This window comes from Lethenteron reissneri, unplaced genomic scaffold (assembly GCF_015708825.2).
Source record: "Lethenteron reissneri isolate LAM-NWPU_2019-01 unplaced genomic scaffold, ASM1570882v1 scaffold_1408, whole genome shotgun sequence".
Classification (NCBI taxonomy): Eukaryota; Metazoa; Chordata; class Hyperoartia; order Petromyzontiformes; family Petromyzontidae; genus Lethenteron; species Lethenteron reissneri.
The window spans coordinates 10,870-25,723 of record NW_026891122.1 but is presented as its reverse complement, the minus strand read 5'-3'; the positions used below and the strand labels follow the sequence as shown (position 1 = coordinate 25,723).

At 46.5% G+C, this 14,854-nt stretch overlaps 1 protein-coding gene across 1 annotated transcript; it reads right to left on the bottom strand.

Annotated features, from left to right (window-relative positions):
- Positions 1-5,025: 5,025 nt before the first annotated feature.
- On the bottom strand, positions 5,026-14,237 carry LOC133362235 (tumor protein p73-like). Its single transcript, XM_061581168.1, has 8 exons — positions 14,021-14,237; positions 10,739-11,038; positions 9,891-9,982; positions 9,684-9,793; positions 8,899-9,017; positions 8,300-8,432; positions 7,677-7,770; positions 5,026-5,445 (listed from the first exon to the last, which is right to left on the bottom strand). The coding sequence occupies exons 3-8, from the start codon at positions 9,957-9,959 to the stop codon at positions 5,026-5,028; spliced, it is 945 nt and encodes a 314-aa protein (XP_061437152.1). The 5' UTR covers positions 9,960-9,982; positions 10,739-11,038; positions 14,021-14,237.
- Positions 14,238-14,854: the final 617 nt, after the last annotated feature.

Here is a 14,854-nt window from a genome sequence, read left to right as displayed (position 1 = left end):
AAGCAGCTGTCCTCAGGTGAAAGAACCAAGAAGATGAATCCCTGCAGTCACGAAAGCTTTAAATCGAAACTCCCAGCAGTTTGTGGAGGTGTGGCTGGACTTCCAAGACAACACAAAGTCAAATTGAGACCCGGTAGATGAGTAAGCGTGAGACGATGTCGCTGCATTAGATGCTCCTTTCTCACAGGCCTTTAATGACAATAACGTGAAGTTGAACACTCAGTTCCTAGGTTCAACCTGCAGGGTAAGAGCGAGTGGCCAGTTACTGCAACTACATACTATTAACACTCCTTCCCTTTGTTAATGCTACCCCTATCCCCTTCCTTTGATGCTGCTAATTCTGCATAATGCACGGGCATAAGTAGTACTAATCACATACCTGCATTTCTCATAAATATGCTAAATGCCTCTTGATATGCAAATTCTTTTGTCAAGGCGCCCAGCTTATATATATGCTCCAAGCGCGTGTGCTGTTTCATTCAGACGCTGTCGCCTCGACAGACCTGGTTTTCACCTGAGGATGGCTGCTTGCGTTGTGGCCGAAACGTCGTGAGAATTGTTTTATTGTGTTTTATTATTTTATTACTTCCCTTCTACGTGACGACTTTACCGAAAGAAGCAAGAAGACAAGTGGCCAGTCTTAGTGGACCTGTGGGTTGGGTCAATCTCTCACCAGGAGCGAGAGCCAATCAGCCCCCAAGCATTCACGATGTTCTCATCATAATTGCTGTTACATGGCGCTTGTCTGAAACACTCGAAGAGCATCTGCAAGTAGCAGCTGCCCCTGTGTGGCACACGATGATTGATGTGTAATCTCAGCTGTGTCGTTAGTAGGTGATCTTGACTTGAAGCTTTCGTGACTGCAGGAATCCACACCCTTTAGTTCTTTTGGTGACGTCACGTGGGTCGAAAAATTATAGATCGCGGCGTTTCGATCGCAACGCAAGCGATTGTCATCAGGTGTGACAACCACCATCATCATCACCACCACCATCACCACTTTCACCATCACCACCACCATCACCACTTTCACCACCACCATCATCACCAACTGAGGTAGACGCCTACTTCAGCAGTTATTGACGTGGTCCCAGCTGATGGCGATTGCTTGCGTTGCGATCGAAACCTCGTGATCTATTATTTGTAGGTAATGTTTACAATTTGCTACGTTTTCACCCAGACGCCAGCATGCAATGGACTACTCGTTTTGAATGACACAATAGTATGTGTTAAAATAGCTTCTTGTTAATACGTTGTTACCTGATGCAGTATGTTTCGCTGCAGTAATTCAATTTTGTTAATATGCCTGTCAATAATTTAGAATGAATACTTGTCTGATTGTGCGTGTACATGTAACAGTTTGTCTGTGAGGGTCAAACATGAAGTGTTCAAATCTAGAGTGATTAAGTGATGTTAGGACAAAGTGTGTGTGTCTGGAAGTAACCTGTACAGATCACTCAGGCGAGATCATTCATCAGTTACAAGGCATACCACTTTAAAGTTGCACGTAGAGGAGATACATTCTCTACAACACGAATTATAATTTTGCATTCACGCAAGCACCCGATGCTCCGTTTTGAAGTTTTAAAATGAAACATCTTTGAATTGTGTTGTGTTTTGAATTGTATTTCTTCATTAAAAGCTTATATCGTTTTACATCTGGAAGACTTCGTTGAAAAGGACATTCCGTGTGAATTTCCTCTCGTCGTTAAGTAGATGACTTTGCTGGGGGGTTCATTTCGCCGCGGACTGTCACCTGCTTGGCATCGCGGGATCGAGAGAAGGCAACACCGAGCTGCTGGCCGTGCGACAAGATTGCGGATCGATTTCACGGTCGAGTGTCTGTCCCTGCGCCTCCGTTGTCCGTGCAGGCGGCGCGTGGAGCAGAGGTCACACACGGGGTTTGATTCCTTACCCGTACCCGGCCGCACCAGGGTTGAAAACGGCTGGGTACGGGTAGCCGGGTATCGGGTAGGGTACGGGTATCGGGTACCCGGTTGCGACCTCTGGGATGAAGCCATGTTGCAGGCGCGGGTGGGTTGTTTCTAGAAACTTGAATTGTGAGAAGAGACAAGACGTTGGGAAATTAGTGACAAACGGTGACTCACCAGTGACTCACGTCCTTCCCGTACCCGACCGCACCAGGGTCGAAAACGGGTACCCGTACCCTACCTGATACCCGGCTACCCGTACCCGGCCGGGTATCGGATAGGGGTATCGGGTACCCGTTTGCAACCTCTGGGATGAAGCCATGTTGCGCGGGTGGGTTGATTCTAGGAACTTGAATTGGGAGAAGAGACAAGACGTTGGGAAATGAGTGACAAACGGTGACTCACCAGTGACTCACGGCCTACCCGTACCCGGCCGCACCAGGGTCGCAAATGGGTACACGTACCCAGCTGGGTACGGGTACCCGTTCCCTACCCGTACCCTACCCGAAATGAGTGACAAACGGCTACTCACCAGTGACTCACGGTTACCCGTACCCGGCCGCACCAGGGTCGTAAACGCCTACCCGTACCCGGCCGGGTACGGGTAGCCATGTATCGGGTAGGGTACGGGTATCGGGTACCCGGTTGCGACCTCTGACTTGGAGGTTTGAAGCGCCCCGTGCATGAAAACGATGGACAGTGCGGCGTCCATCACGGATGAAGGTTGTGCGCTTGTAATTCTAGTTGTGAAAGTCACGTGGGTGAAACAAATTAGAAATGAAAACAGCGAAATGAAATGACGTTTCGGGTGCAGCACAGGTGTGCTGAGCTTATAACGAATTGGCACGCTTTGTTTACGTGACAAACCTTGCTAATTGGCGGGCGGTGACGGGGTGGTTTAACGAGACATGTATATTAAAAAACACCGTCAGAAAAGATCGTGCTAACAGTTCAAAGAGAGTTGTTTTTATTGTCAAAACTTGTTTAAACAAATCAACACTGTGGCTATTCCAGGGAATTGCGCATTCGAATTGAACGTTCTCATGCGCTGTATGCACCTGGTACCAGTTTACATGAAAGGCAGTGATTGCTACAAAATATAAAGCACATTGCAAAACGTACAGGTTGGTTTTGGGCTCCGTATGCAAACTCAAACATTGGATATATTTTTTCCGAGTGGTTTATCCAGAAAAACAATTCCTGAAATTGTACTTTAAAGGTTTTTGGCTTTTAATCAAAGCTCAAGAATATCAACAGCCCTTGTTCAATCCACTCCAAGATGAAGGCAGTGACCAGACGGGTACTTCACCAGTGGTCAGCGCCCAAACAATCAGCAGATTGGATGTCACCCTCGAACTCGGGTTTCTGAATCCACAGCACAATCACGTTCCTTCACAGTGGCCAGCTAGGAACTTGGTTGGGCAGAAAGCTCGCGGTCACGTGACGCACTTCAACCAATCCGGGAGCGTGCTACACGGTGGGAGGGGCTATGCACGACAGACAAATAATCCCTGGTGGGCAGTAGGGAACTGTTGTTCCTACCTGTAACAAAAATTTAACCCGTAAAAACAAAGTTTTTCACTCTAAATCCTTTATATGCGTGGCGGCTAGAGTCCTCTCGTCCTCTGGCTTGAGATGGCTGCCACCTATGGGTCAGATGATTGCCTGCCACCATTAAGCAATTGCTAATTAAATATTTAAAAAATTCCCTAAACAGTGTCAAATTTAGGAAAAACATTTTCACGAAAATAAATTGTCACGCACAACGAGTCTGTGTGCAAAATGTCAGCTCGATTGGATGACGGGAAGTGGGTTAAAAAATGACCGAAAGATTTGCACGGTCCTAAGCAAGCAAGCAAGTGAACTTAATATAAAGGATTTAAAAAACCCCACTGCATATATACGCTTAAGACAGTTCCATGAACACGAAGTGTAGACAGGTGTTGTTTTCTCTACATCTGCTACCAGCAGCAAAGTCTATAAAACTTTGCAGAATGGAACATGTCACAAATCAACTTTATTTAGGCATTTTTTGGGGTTTTTATCAAGTAGGTGAGAGCAGACAGGCCCCATACAACAATCTTCTGGAGTATGAGAACATCAGATTTTGCAAAAACCTTCCCACTTCGTGTTCATCCTTCCAATAGATGCAAATTTGAAACGATCTTTCAACAGTCGAGCAAATGCAACGCAACAAAAAAGCACATTGCTCTGAACATGGCTATCTCCTCTGCACGGAAACAAAACGTGTTGTATATTTCAACTCCAGATGACTTAAACGGCACGTTTAATCTTTATACGTGACTTTACCGAAAAAAAACAAAGAATAATTCCTGCAGTCACGAAAGCTCCAAAATTAAGAAGTAACAAAACTGACAAGTCATTCACTTCTTTCTTGGAAGAGACAAGTTCCTGCCTTGGGTAGTAAAGCCAAGATGCTGCTTTATATTTTATTGACTGCATTCTGTAAAAAAAAAAACTATGCAAGCAAGCTCAAATGAATTTCGATTTAAAGCTTTCGTGACTGCAGGGATTCATCTTCTTGGTTATTTCGGTAAAGTCACGTAGAATGGAAATAAAATAATAATAAATAAATAAAAACAGACTGTCTTCTCGACAGACCTGTTCTTCACTTGAGGACGGCTGCTTGCGTTGTGGCCGAAACGTCGTGAGAATTATTTTATGATGTTTTATTGTTATTATTTTATTATTTTCCTTCTACGTGACTTTACCGAAAGAAATAAGAAGAAGCTCAAAGGAAGTTATCGAAACTGCGAGTGAAACGACACCAGCTTATCTTCTTGGTTCTTTCGGTAAAGTCACGTAGAAGGAAAATAATAAAATAATAAAAATAAAACATAATAAAATAATTCTCACGACGTTTCGGCCACAACGCAAGCAGCCATCCTCAGGTGGAGAACAGGTCTGTCGACCGTGACTTTACTGAATAAACCAAGAAGATGAATCCCTGCAGTCACGAAAGCTTTAAATCGAAAGACACCAGCTTATTTACCCCAAGGGCTTTTCATACAAAGTGCATCCCACGGCCCACACAACCTCCCACCATCATCCATTTATCACCCCCCTCCTCTCCTCACTCCAGCCCCTCCTCTTCTTCGATGTCAGAGCATGAAGACAATTTTGGCATCTTGCTCCTGGGCACCTCCAGGCTGCTACTGCCTCCCCAGCTGCCAGCACGAGGAAAGTCAACGGCTTGGCGAGCGTACGCTCGCAAATTGTATTTGGCAATGCTGCTTTTGCGATACCGATTGCCGACAGAGGACAGATTCCTGCCAGAGGGCCGCAGCGCTGGGAACACTTTGGCACGGATGCCGTCCTTGGTGTCGATGCCGTCATCGTCGTCGTCCTCGGAGCTGAGGTGGACTGTCTCTTCACTGGACGAGCGCTGCAGCGTTGTCTCGCTGGAGATCGTGGTCGACACACGATGATGCTCTTCGATTCCACTCAGCAGCAGTCGCTTTTTGGCTTCTGGGACTCTCAGTTCATCCAAGTCCTAAAATCCAGCGAAACACAGAAAATATACACACACACACACCAAATTTTGTTCAGCGATACAACATTGATAATTGGTTTTTTACCCTTCTATCTGGCAACAAAACTGATACCTTTTTACAAGGAGTCATGTTTGTATAGACCACAATACCTGCAGTCATAATACAAACAAAAAACACAACTCTGATAATGTGCACTGTCCCTGAAGTTGATTGGTCCACACCCGAGACAGGTATTGCGGTCTATACAAACATGACTCCTTGTAAAAAGGTGTCAGTTTTGTTGCCAGATAGAAGGGTAAAAAAACAATTATGATATTTTTACTGGCAAATGAGGTTCCCATAGTGTACGATACAACATTCTTCAAATTTCTGACGACGTGTATTCCTCAGAGTAATTAATGTACAAAATCAGTCGGTATTACCGGTAGGAACCACCTGGTTCCACCAGCCCACAGGGGATTATTGTGTCTGTCCGTCGTGCATCCAAAAATGGGAGGGGTGGGGCTGGGTGGAGGGGAGGGTGGGGAGGGGCTGGGTGGGGAGGGGAGGGTGGGGAGGGGCTGGGTGGGGAGGGGAGGGTGGGGAGGGGCTGGGTGGGGAGGGGAGGGTGGGGAGGGGCTGGGTGGGGAGGGTGGGGAGGGGCTGGGTGGGGAGGGGTGGGGCTGGGTGGGGAGGGGAGGGTGGGGAGGGGTGGGGCTGGGTGGGGGGTGGGGCTGGGTGGGGAGGGGCTGGTCACCCCGTGGTGCCCTTATAAAACTCAACGTTTAACCTACTCACGACGGCTTGTGCCCGCCCTCACAGTTGGCCATTGACCGAGCAACCCAACGTTCCTACCCGCTCTCTCCGCAGGAGGAATGTGTTTTTTTTGTACCCACTACTGGATCAGGACTCCTCAGCCTCCTCACTCGAGCTATGTGACGATCCATCTATCACCTACACACAAACTAATCTCACAACTCGAATCTCTGTGGTGGTCCTCCTCTTGGTGATGTGTGCTCTACTTTGGATGCCACTCCAACACCGGTCTTGTTTCCCAGCCACAATGCAGTCCAGTGATGTGCCCTTGCCCAAGCCCATCTACTTTTTTGCAGTTGTCAATGTTTCTTATTTGCATGTTTCGGTATCCACGTGTAATGGGTTCCGGAGAGACTTGTAGAGGTAACTTCTTTATTACAATACAACACTCCAACAGTCCTGATACTCTGTTACAGCCTAGGTACACGGCCTAGGTACACAGCCTAGGTACACAGCCTACGTACACAGCCTAGGTACATTGCCTAGGTACACTACTCTGGCTACGCTCTGGGGTCCTCCGGCTACAATCCCCCTAGGGGAGGCTACCTGACCCGACCCAGCCAAGGTGCGGGTCTGGACTCTGGCTTCCTCGGAACTCGCCCTCACAAGGACGTAGAGCCGGGAGTCCCAGAGTCCCACCACTGGCCCTCACAGCGTCCCGGCCCTTACAAGGACAAGCGGGACAAGGGGGTCCAGGGTCCTAAGCTGGCTGGCTGGCAGGTCTTGACCTGCGACTGGCCCCGATCGGCCAGGGAGCTGCCCTTTTATGCCTCGTGCCCAACGAGGGGTGGGGTTGTGTGCGCCCCCAGATATCCCACAGAGCACACACAGCCCCCCCGTTGGTGGCACCAAGGGGCTTAAGCGTCTGGGGTGCCTGGGATCCTAGCGCCTGGCGCCAAGGGGCTTAACTGTCTGGGGTGCCTGGGATCCCAGCGCCTGGCGCCAAGGGGCTTAACTGTCTGGGGTGCCTGGGATCCTAGCGCCTGGCGCCAAGGGGCTTAACTGTCTGGGGTGCCTGGGATCCTAGCGCCTGGCGCCAAGGGGCTTAGCTGTCTGGGGTGCCTAGGATCCTAGCGCCTGGCGCCAAGGGCTTCTCTGCCTAGGGTCCCAGAGCCCCCTCTTGTGGCTCTACAATCCTCACTACTCACCACTCACCCTCACCACTCACCCTCACCACTCACCACTCAGCACTCATGCTCACCCCTCTCCCTCACCACTCACCCCTCTACCTCACCACTCACGCTCACCACTCACCCTCACCACTCACCCTCACCTACACACGCATTAACTCTTTACAAGTTTAATTCCAACCTTCCATCTTCTCCAAGCTTCTTTGTGCATTTTTTATGTTTCAGAAAAACTTAAAAATAAATCCCAATCCTGTATTCGTTAAAAAACACACGTAGTTTTCATGGAAGCGTCCGTAGGAACTTGCCTGTAGAGTAACGTTCATCAGCTGTTGGACACTCGACAATCCACGCGAAGTGAAATTCTCCAAAAACTCCAAGCAGTCTATTTGTTTCAGGAAGCTTGAGACACAAAAAAAAACAACACAAGGCTCCAAAATGTTAATACCAAATACAAGAAGCACGAAAAGTACTTTTTGCTTCTTTTTGTTTGTTTTTTGACTACTTGTGTTGTGGTTATTGCAAACATGATGCCTTGTGTAAAGGTGTCAGTTTTGTACTAGTTTAAAAGGGTAAAAACCTACTACTATATTTTGCCACTGCTAAAAGAGATGTCTCATAGAGTAGAAAAGGTTATTTCAGCAAAGAATCCCTTTCATTTATTTGTAATTTTTTTCAGAGCGTGAATGATGACGATCTTCTTGGTTCTTTCGGTCAAGTCACGTAGAAGGGAAGCAACATTATTATATTATTTTATTTTATTATATTATATTATTATGTTTTATTTTTATTATTTTATTACTTCCCTTCTACGTGGTGACTTTACCGAAAGAACCAAGAAGATGAATCCCTGCAGTCACGAAAGCTTTAAATAAAAAAATGACGACGATGTTTAAAGGTGGTGACGATGATGCACCTAAAGGGCACTTACTTGTAAAGAGCGTTGCCAGGCTTGCCGCTGTCCGGCAGGGTTCCAAGCCGGGCCCGTGGGTTGTCTCCGTCCGGTGGCCGTGGGGGACCATTGGATCCACTCGCTTCACCCGTCACAACATCCTGTACAACGCCTGCAACCAGTGGATGAGCATTCGCAATAAAACCATTTACACCTCAACACATATACGAGTAATATTGAATTCATCCTCTTGGTTCTTTCGGTAAAGTCATCACGTAGAAGGGAAGTAATAAAATAATAAAACATCATAAAATAATTCTCACGACGTTTCGGCCACAACGCAAGCAGCCGTCTTCAGGTGGAGAACAGGTCTGTCGGAAAGACAGCGTCTGACAGACCTGTTCTTCACCTGAGGACGGCTGCTTGCGTTGTGGCCGAAACGTCGTGAGAATTGTATTTTATCGTGTTTTATTTTTATTATTTTATTACTTCTCTTCTACGTGACGACTTTACCGAAAGAACCAAGAAGACTGCGTATCACTTTGTGGCAAATTGTGTCGCGTCTTTCAATTCTACCGCATGCCGCCACGTTCCGTGCAGAGAAACGTGCTGCGCCGAGCAGGGAGAGCTTGCGTCACCTGATGAGGAACCTTCGCCAGCACTGGAGGGTCCCTGGCTGCCGACCAAGACTTCCTGTGAACACTCGCTGCCGTGTCGGCTGAGGTTGGACGGCCTGCCACGCAATTCCGTCACGTATCTGGGAGGGAGAAAAAACCCAAAAAAATAACCCGTAAAAACAAAGTTTTTCACTATAAATACTTTATATGCATGGCATCGGTTTTATTTTATTATTCATTTCTGTTTTTCTTGAGTAAGAGTTTCATTTTTATCACATTGGTATTTTAAATTAAATATAAGGAAAGTCGTATATAAGGATTATAAGGTTTTCAGTTTTTGTATGATTGTTTATATTGTACATTTTTGTTGTTTTCTTGAATAAGAATTTGCATATCAAGAGGGATTTAGCATATTTATGGGAAATGCAGGTATGTGATTAGTACTACTTATGCCCATGCATTATGCAGGATTAGCAGCATCAAAGGGAGGGGATATGGAAATATGCTAAATTCCTCTTGATATGCAAATTATTTTGTCAAGGCGCCCTTTCCCCCCCCTTCCAACCCAGCGTATATACACGCTCCAAGCGCGTGTGCTGTTTCATTCAGACGCTATCTCCTCGACAGACCTGGTTTTCACCCGAGGACGGCTGCTTGCGTTGTGGCTGAAACGTCGTGAGAATTATTTTATTATTTTTATTTTTTATCATTTTATTACTTCCCTTCTGTTGCTACCATTTAATTACAGCAGCAATCGGGAACTTGTCTCGTACGAGCAGCGATGTGTCTATTTCGTGTTCACGTACTGTTGTTGCTGCAGGTTGCGCAACACATTGGCATCCGTGGGCAGCGTTCGGATCAGCTCCAGGTTTTCCTTGATTTTCTTTAATATTTCAAAATGTTCTCTCCCGTGCACCTACATACATACAGACCGCAGAGCAAATTCTTTAAAACATCAAATGCTTATTGTGACATGTGATTGCGAGGAATTTAAACGAAAGCAGGTAACTTACCAGGAGGCGAAATATGTCTTCTTGGTCGGATGGCCAATTGCTGCCACAGTTGCTTGCAGTCATCAGCATGTCGTACACCACTTTCACGCAGCCTGAGGATTTGGTTAAGTGGCAAAAAGCGGACAGGTAAGGCGAGTACACGCAGGGACAATTTCTTTCAGAATAATACAATGACATGATGTCATCATGGGACCTCCTTTGCCAGTAGCAAAATATACCAATAGGGTTTTTCCCCTTTTTTTTTCTGGCAACAAAACTGACACCTTTTGTAAGGAATCATGTTTACATTAACCACAATACCTGCAGTCAAATGCAAACAAAAAACACAACTCTGATAATGTATGCATTGTCTTTGAAACTGATTGGTCCACACCAGACAGCTTTCTTTAGAGCCGAGTCTCATATGATGTTCGACCAGATGACGCCAAAAGGCGTCATCATGGGACCTCCTTTGCCAGTACCAAAATATACTCATAGGGGTTTTCCCCTTTTTTCTGGCAACAAAACTGACACCTTTTGCAAGGAATCATGCTTACATTAACCACAATACTTGGCGTCATCTGGTCGAAAACCATATGAGACGAGACTCTAAAGAAAGCTGTCTCTGGTGTGGACCAATCCGTTTCAAAGACAATGCATACATTATCAGAGTTGTGTTTATTGTTTGCATTTGACTGCAAGTATTGTGGTTAATGTAAGCATGATTCCTTGCAAAAGGTGTCAGTTTTGTTGCCAGAAAAAAGGCGAAAACCCCTATTAGTGAAATTATATAATTTACAAAAACCTCAAATGTGTCTTAATAGCTAGACAGCACGTGTGTGTGAACAAGGGGCAGTCAAAGTGATCACCTTGGGAGTTCGTATCAGAAGCCGCCTCTCCACTCGGTCGCTGACTGCTGCCAGAAGACACCTTAGGCACTGGTGGGGTGTGCTTAACTGACTGAGCCTGTGGAGACTGACAAGTCTGGGTTGCTGCCTCTGCCAAGGCAGGAGGATACTGTCGCACAGACTAAGCTGCATTCTGCCTGGTGCGTGAAGGAGCCTTCCGATTGTTTGGAGACTGCTGCTGCTGCTGTTGCCGCTCCTCATCGTCCTGATGCATGCGCCGCTCGTCCATTTTGATATCTTGGAGATTTGAAGCTTTCGCGACTGCAAGGAATCATACTCGGTAAAGTCACGTAGGTAAAAAATGAAATTAAAATTAAAATAAAAGAATAAAAATCACAAATCCTGCATAATGCACGGGCATAATTAGTACTATTCACATACATGCATTTCCCATATCCCCTCCCTTGGATGCTGCTAATCCTGCATAATGCACGGGCATATGTAGTACTAATTACATTCCTGCATTTCCCATAAATATGCTAAATTCCTCTTTATATGCAAATTCTTTTGTCGAAGCGCCCTTTCCCCCCCTCCCAACCCAGCTTATATATATGCTCCAAGCTCGTGTGCTGTTTCATTCAGACTCTGTCTCCCCGACAGACCTGGTTTCACCTGAGGACGGCTGCTTGCGTTGTGGCCGAAACGTCGTGATAATTATTTTATTATGTTTTATTTTTATTATTTTATTACTTCCCTTCTACGTGACGACTTTACCGAACGAACCAAGAAGAAGAGAAAAATCACAACGTTTCGGAAGAAACACAAGCTTCCGTCTTCAGGTGAAACAGATATTTTGCTGTGACAGTTTCACCTGAACACGGAAGCTTGTGTTGCTTCCGAAACGTCGTAATTTAATTTCTTTTTATTAATTTTTATTTCATTTTTCACCTACATTTTTACATCTCTCCCCGGCGAAGCACACACTCGGGTCTCACAGCAGAATCAGCCCAGTAACTGGCCACTAAAACAAATGGCCAGAAAACAAATGCATTAAAACAATTTTGTTTTATGGGCAGCCATTGTAAGGCATGTCTTTACCTGACCCGCCAAAAGAGAATTTCAAGAAATTACAGGAAAAGATAAAATAGTTTAAAAACATTACAATGTCTCTTCAACCACGACTATAGAGACATGGTAATCGCAATAATTGTACACTTAGACATTTTCAATGTTCAGCCCTATAAAACTGGCAGCAGACATTGTATGTAGCTAGGGTTCTCAAGTTTCGTACATAACAGGATAAATTCCACACCCTCGAAATGGCATTGCTGTTGCATTAGCATCTGTGCCGCCCATTCACTAGAATGACCAGTGGCATTGTAGCTAGGCAAATACAACTCTCACAGCAACTGTCATCATCAGAGCCATTGGCGATCCGATTAAAATTCTCACGGCGTTTCGACTGCAACACAAGCAATCATCATCAGGTGTGAAATCCACAGCAAGAAAATTTGAAAAAAATTAACCCGAAAAAACAAAGTTTTTCCACTATAAATACTTTATATGCGTGGCATCGGTTTTATTTTATTATTCATTTCTGTTTTTCTTGAGTAAGAGTTTCATTTTTATCACATTGGTATTTTAAATTAAATATGAAAAAATTTTTTCCTAAAAAGTGGAAAATTTTGGAAACAAATTTTCACGAAAATAAATTGTCACGCACAACGAGTCTGTGTGCAAAATGTCAGCTCGATTGGATCACGGGAAGTGGGTTAAAAAACGACCGAAAGATTTGCACGGTCGTAAGCAAGCAAGCACGCAAGCAAGCAAGCGAACTTAATATAAAGGATTTAAAAACAATCACAGATGACGTTACCCAGAGTTAAATGAGCAAAAGGCAAACATCTATGAATCATCGTGGCCAGTCGAGCTTGCCACTCACTCTTAGCTAAATTAATGACAATCTCCAACGATACTAAGAGGTTCATCTTCTTGGTTCTTTCGGTAAAGTCACGTAGAAGGGAAGTAATAAAATAAAATAATATTTTATGATGTTTTATTTTTATTATTTTATTACTTCCCTTCTACGTGACTTTACCGAAAGAACCAAGAAGATGAATCCCTGCAGTCACGAAAGCTTTAAATCGAGATATTAAGAGGTCTTTATCATTCCTATTCAATCTAGGATTGTCTTGATAATTGTTTTTTTGTACCCTTCTATCTGGCAACAAAACTGACACCTTTTTACAAGGAGTCCTCTTTGCATAGACCACAATACCTGCGGTCGTAATACAAACAAAAAACACAACTCTGATAATGTATGTGCACTGTCCTTAAATTAAACACAATTGCATTTTTAAAAAATTCAAATAAAGCCCGAAGTCAACTCACGTCACACACGCAATTTGTAATTGAATGAGCACGTTGCTTAATTAATTGGCCTCAGGTCAACACCTCAGGGTGATTCACAGCTGACCTCATCAACGACTCAATTTGGCGGGATTATTTCAACGAGAGATTATTAAATATCGTAGTGAACGCGTTGAACTTTAACAAGCACGGGTTGATCATCATCGTTGTTATTGTTATTCTATTACTGCGCATGCACTTTTATTTGTCGAGATTTTTTGTTTATTAATCTTGGAGCTTACTCATAACTCACCCTCACCACTCACTAATCACCACTCACCCTCACCACTCACCCTCACCACTCACCACTCACCCTCACCCTCACCACTCACCCTCACCACTCACCCTCACCACTCACCCTCACCACTCAGCACTCACTCTCACCACTCACCCACACCACTCACCCTCACCACTCACCCTCACCACTCACCCTCACCCTCACCACTCACCCTCACCACTCACCCTCACCACTCACCCTCACCACTCAGCACTCACTCTCACCACTCACCCTCACCACTCACCCTCACCACTCACCCCTCACCACTCACCCTCACCACTCAGCACTCACTCTCACCACTCACCCTCACCACTCACCCTCACCACTCACCCTCACCACTCACCCTCACCCCTCACTCTCACCCTCACCACTCACCCTCACCACCCACCCTCACAACAACCACTCACCCTCACCACTCACCCTCACCACTCACCCTCACCACCCACCCTCACCCCTCACTCTCACCCTCACCACTCATCCTCACCACCCACCCTCACAACAACCGCTCACCCCTCACCCTCACCACTCCAATCGTCGCAGGCGTGGACGGACGCACTTATTCCTTTAAAAGAAGAGTGGTGCTGGTGGAGGTAGGTAGGGGAGGACCACCCACTCACCTTCAGATACTTTCCCCGCAACTTCACGGCAGCGGGGCTCGCAATGCTCACAACAGGTCGCTGCTGTCGGCAGGCAACGCAGCAGCAGCTGTAGTAGCAGCAGCAGCAGCAGCAGCAGCAGCAGCAACAGCAGCAGCAGCAGTAACAGCTGTAGCTACAGCAGCAGCTGCTGTAGTAGCAGCAGCAGCAACAGCAGCAGCAACAGCTGTAGCTACAGCAGCAGCTGCTACAGCGTCTCGGCCTCGACTTGTGTAGCCCCTCCCCCTCTCGCGTCACATGACGTCATCCGTCCCTACGCGGACGCGCTCATTGGCTACAGGATGCGCGTGCATGACGTCATCACCCAGTGGGGAGTTCGCCGATTGGCTTACGTGGCAATGGAGGGGTGGGGGGGGTTTGTTGTGTCGTGACGTCACCCCCACGGCGGACCAATCGGGAGAGCGGAAAATTCTCGAGGGGGCGTGGCCTCCACGTAGGAGGACCAATGAGACGCGCGTATCGATTTTCTCTGCACGTGACTTCGGGTCAGAGGTCACGTGGTGTTAATGGCGACGTCGAAACTCTCCACACGTGACCTCCTCCACCTCGCCACGTGCAGCCACGGTGAGTGGTGGTGCAGTGGTTAGCGCACTGTGTGTGTGTGTGTGTGGGGAGTGGTGGTGCAGTGGTTAGCGCACTGTGTGTGTGTGGGGAGTGGTGGTGCAGTGGTTAGCGCACTGTGTGTGTGTGGGGAGTGGTGGTGCAGTGGTTAGCGCACTGTGTGTGAGTGGTGGTGCAGTGGTTAGCGCACTGTGTGTGTGGGGGGAGTGGTGGTGCAGTGGTTAGCGCACTGTG

Excerpts from the sequence above, each read along its gene's own strand:
- LOC133362235 (XM_061581168.1), bottom strand. The coding sequence starts at position 9,959 with ATGCTGATGACTGCAAGCAACTGTGGCAGCAATTGGCCATCCGACCAA. Across the intron at positions 8,433-8,898 it reads TGGCGAAGGTTCCTCATCAG|GCGTTGTACAGGATGTTGTG; the intron begins GTGACGCAAGCT and ends CACTGGTTGCAG. Across the intron at positions 7,771-8,299 it reads CCTGGCAACGCTCTTTACAA|CTTCCTGAAACAAATAGACT; the intron begins GTAAGTGCCCTT and ends TTGTGTCTCAAG.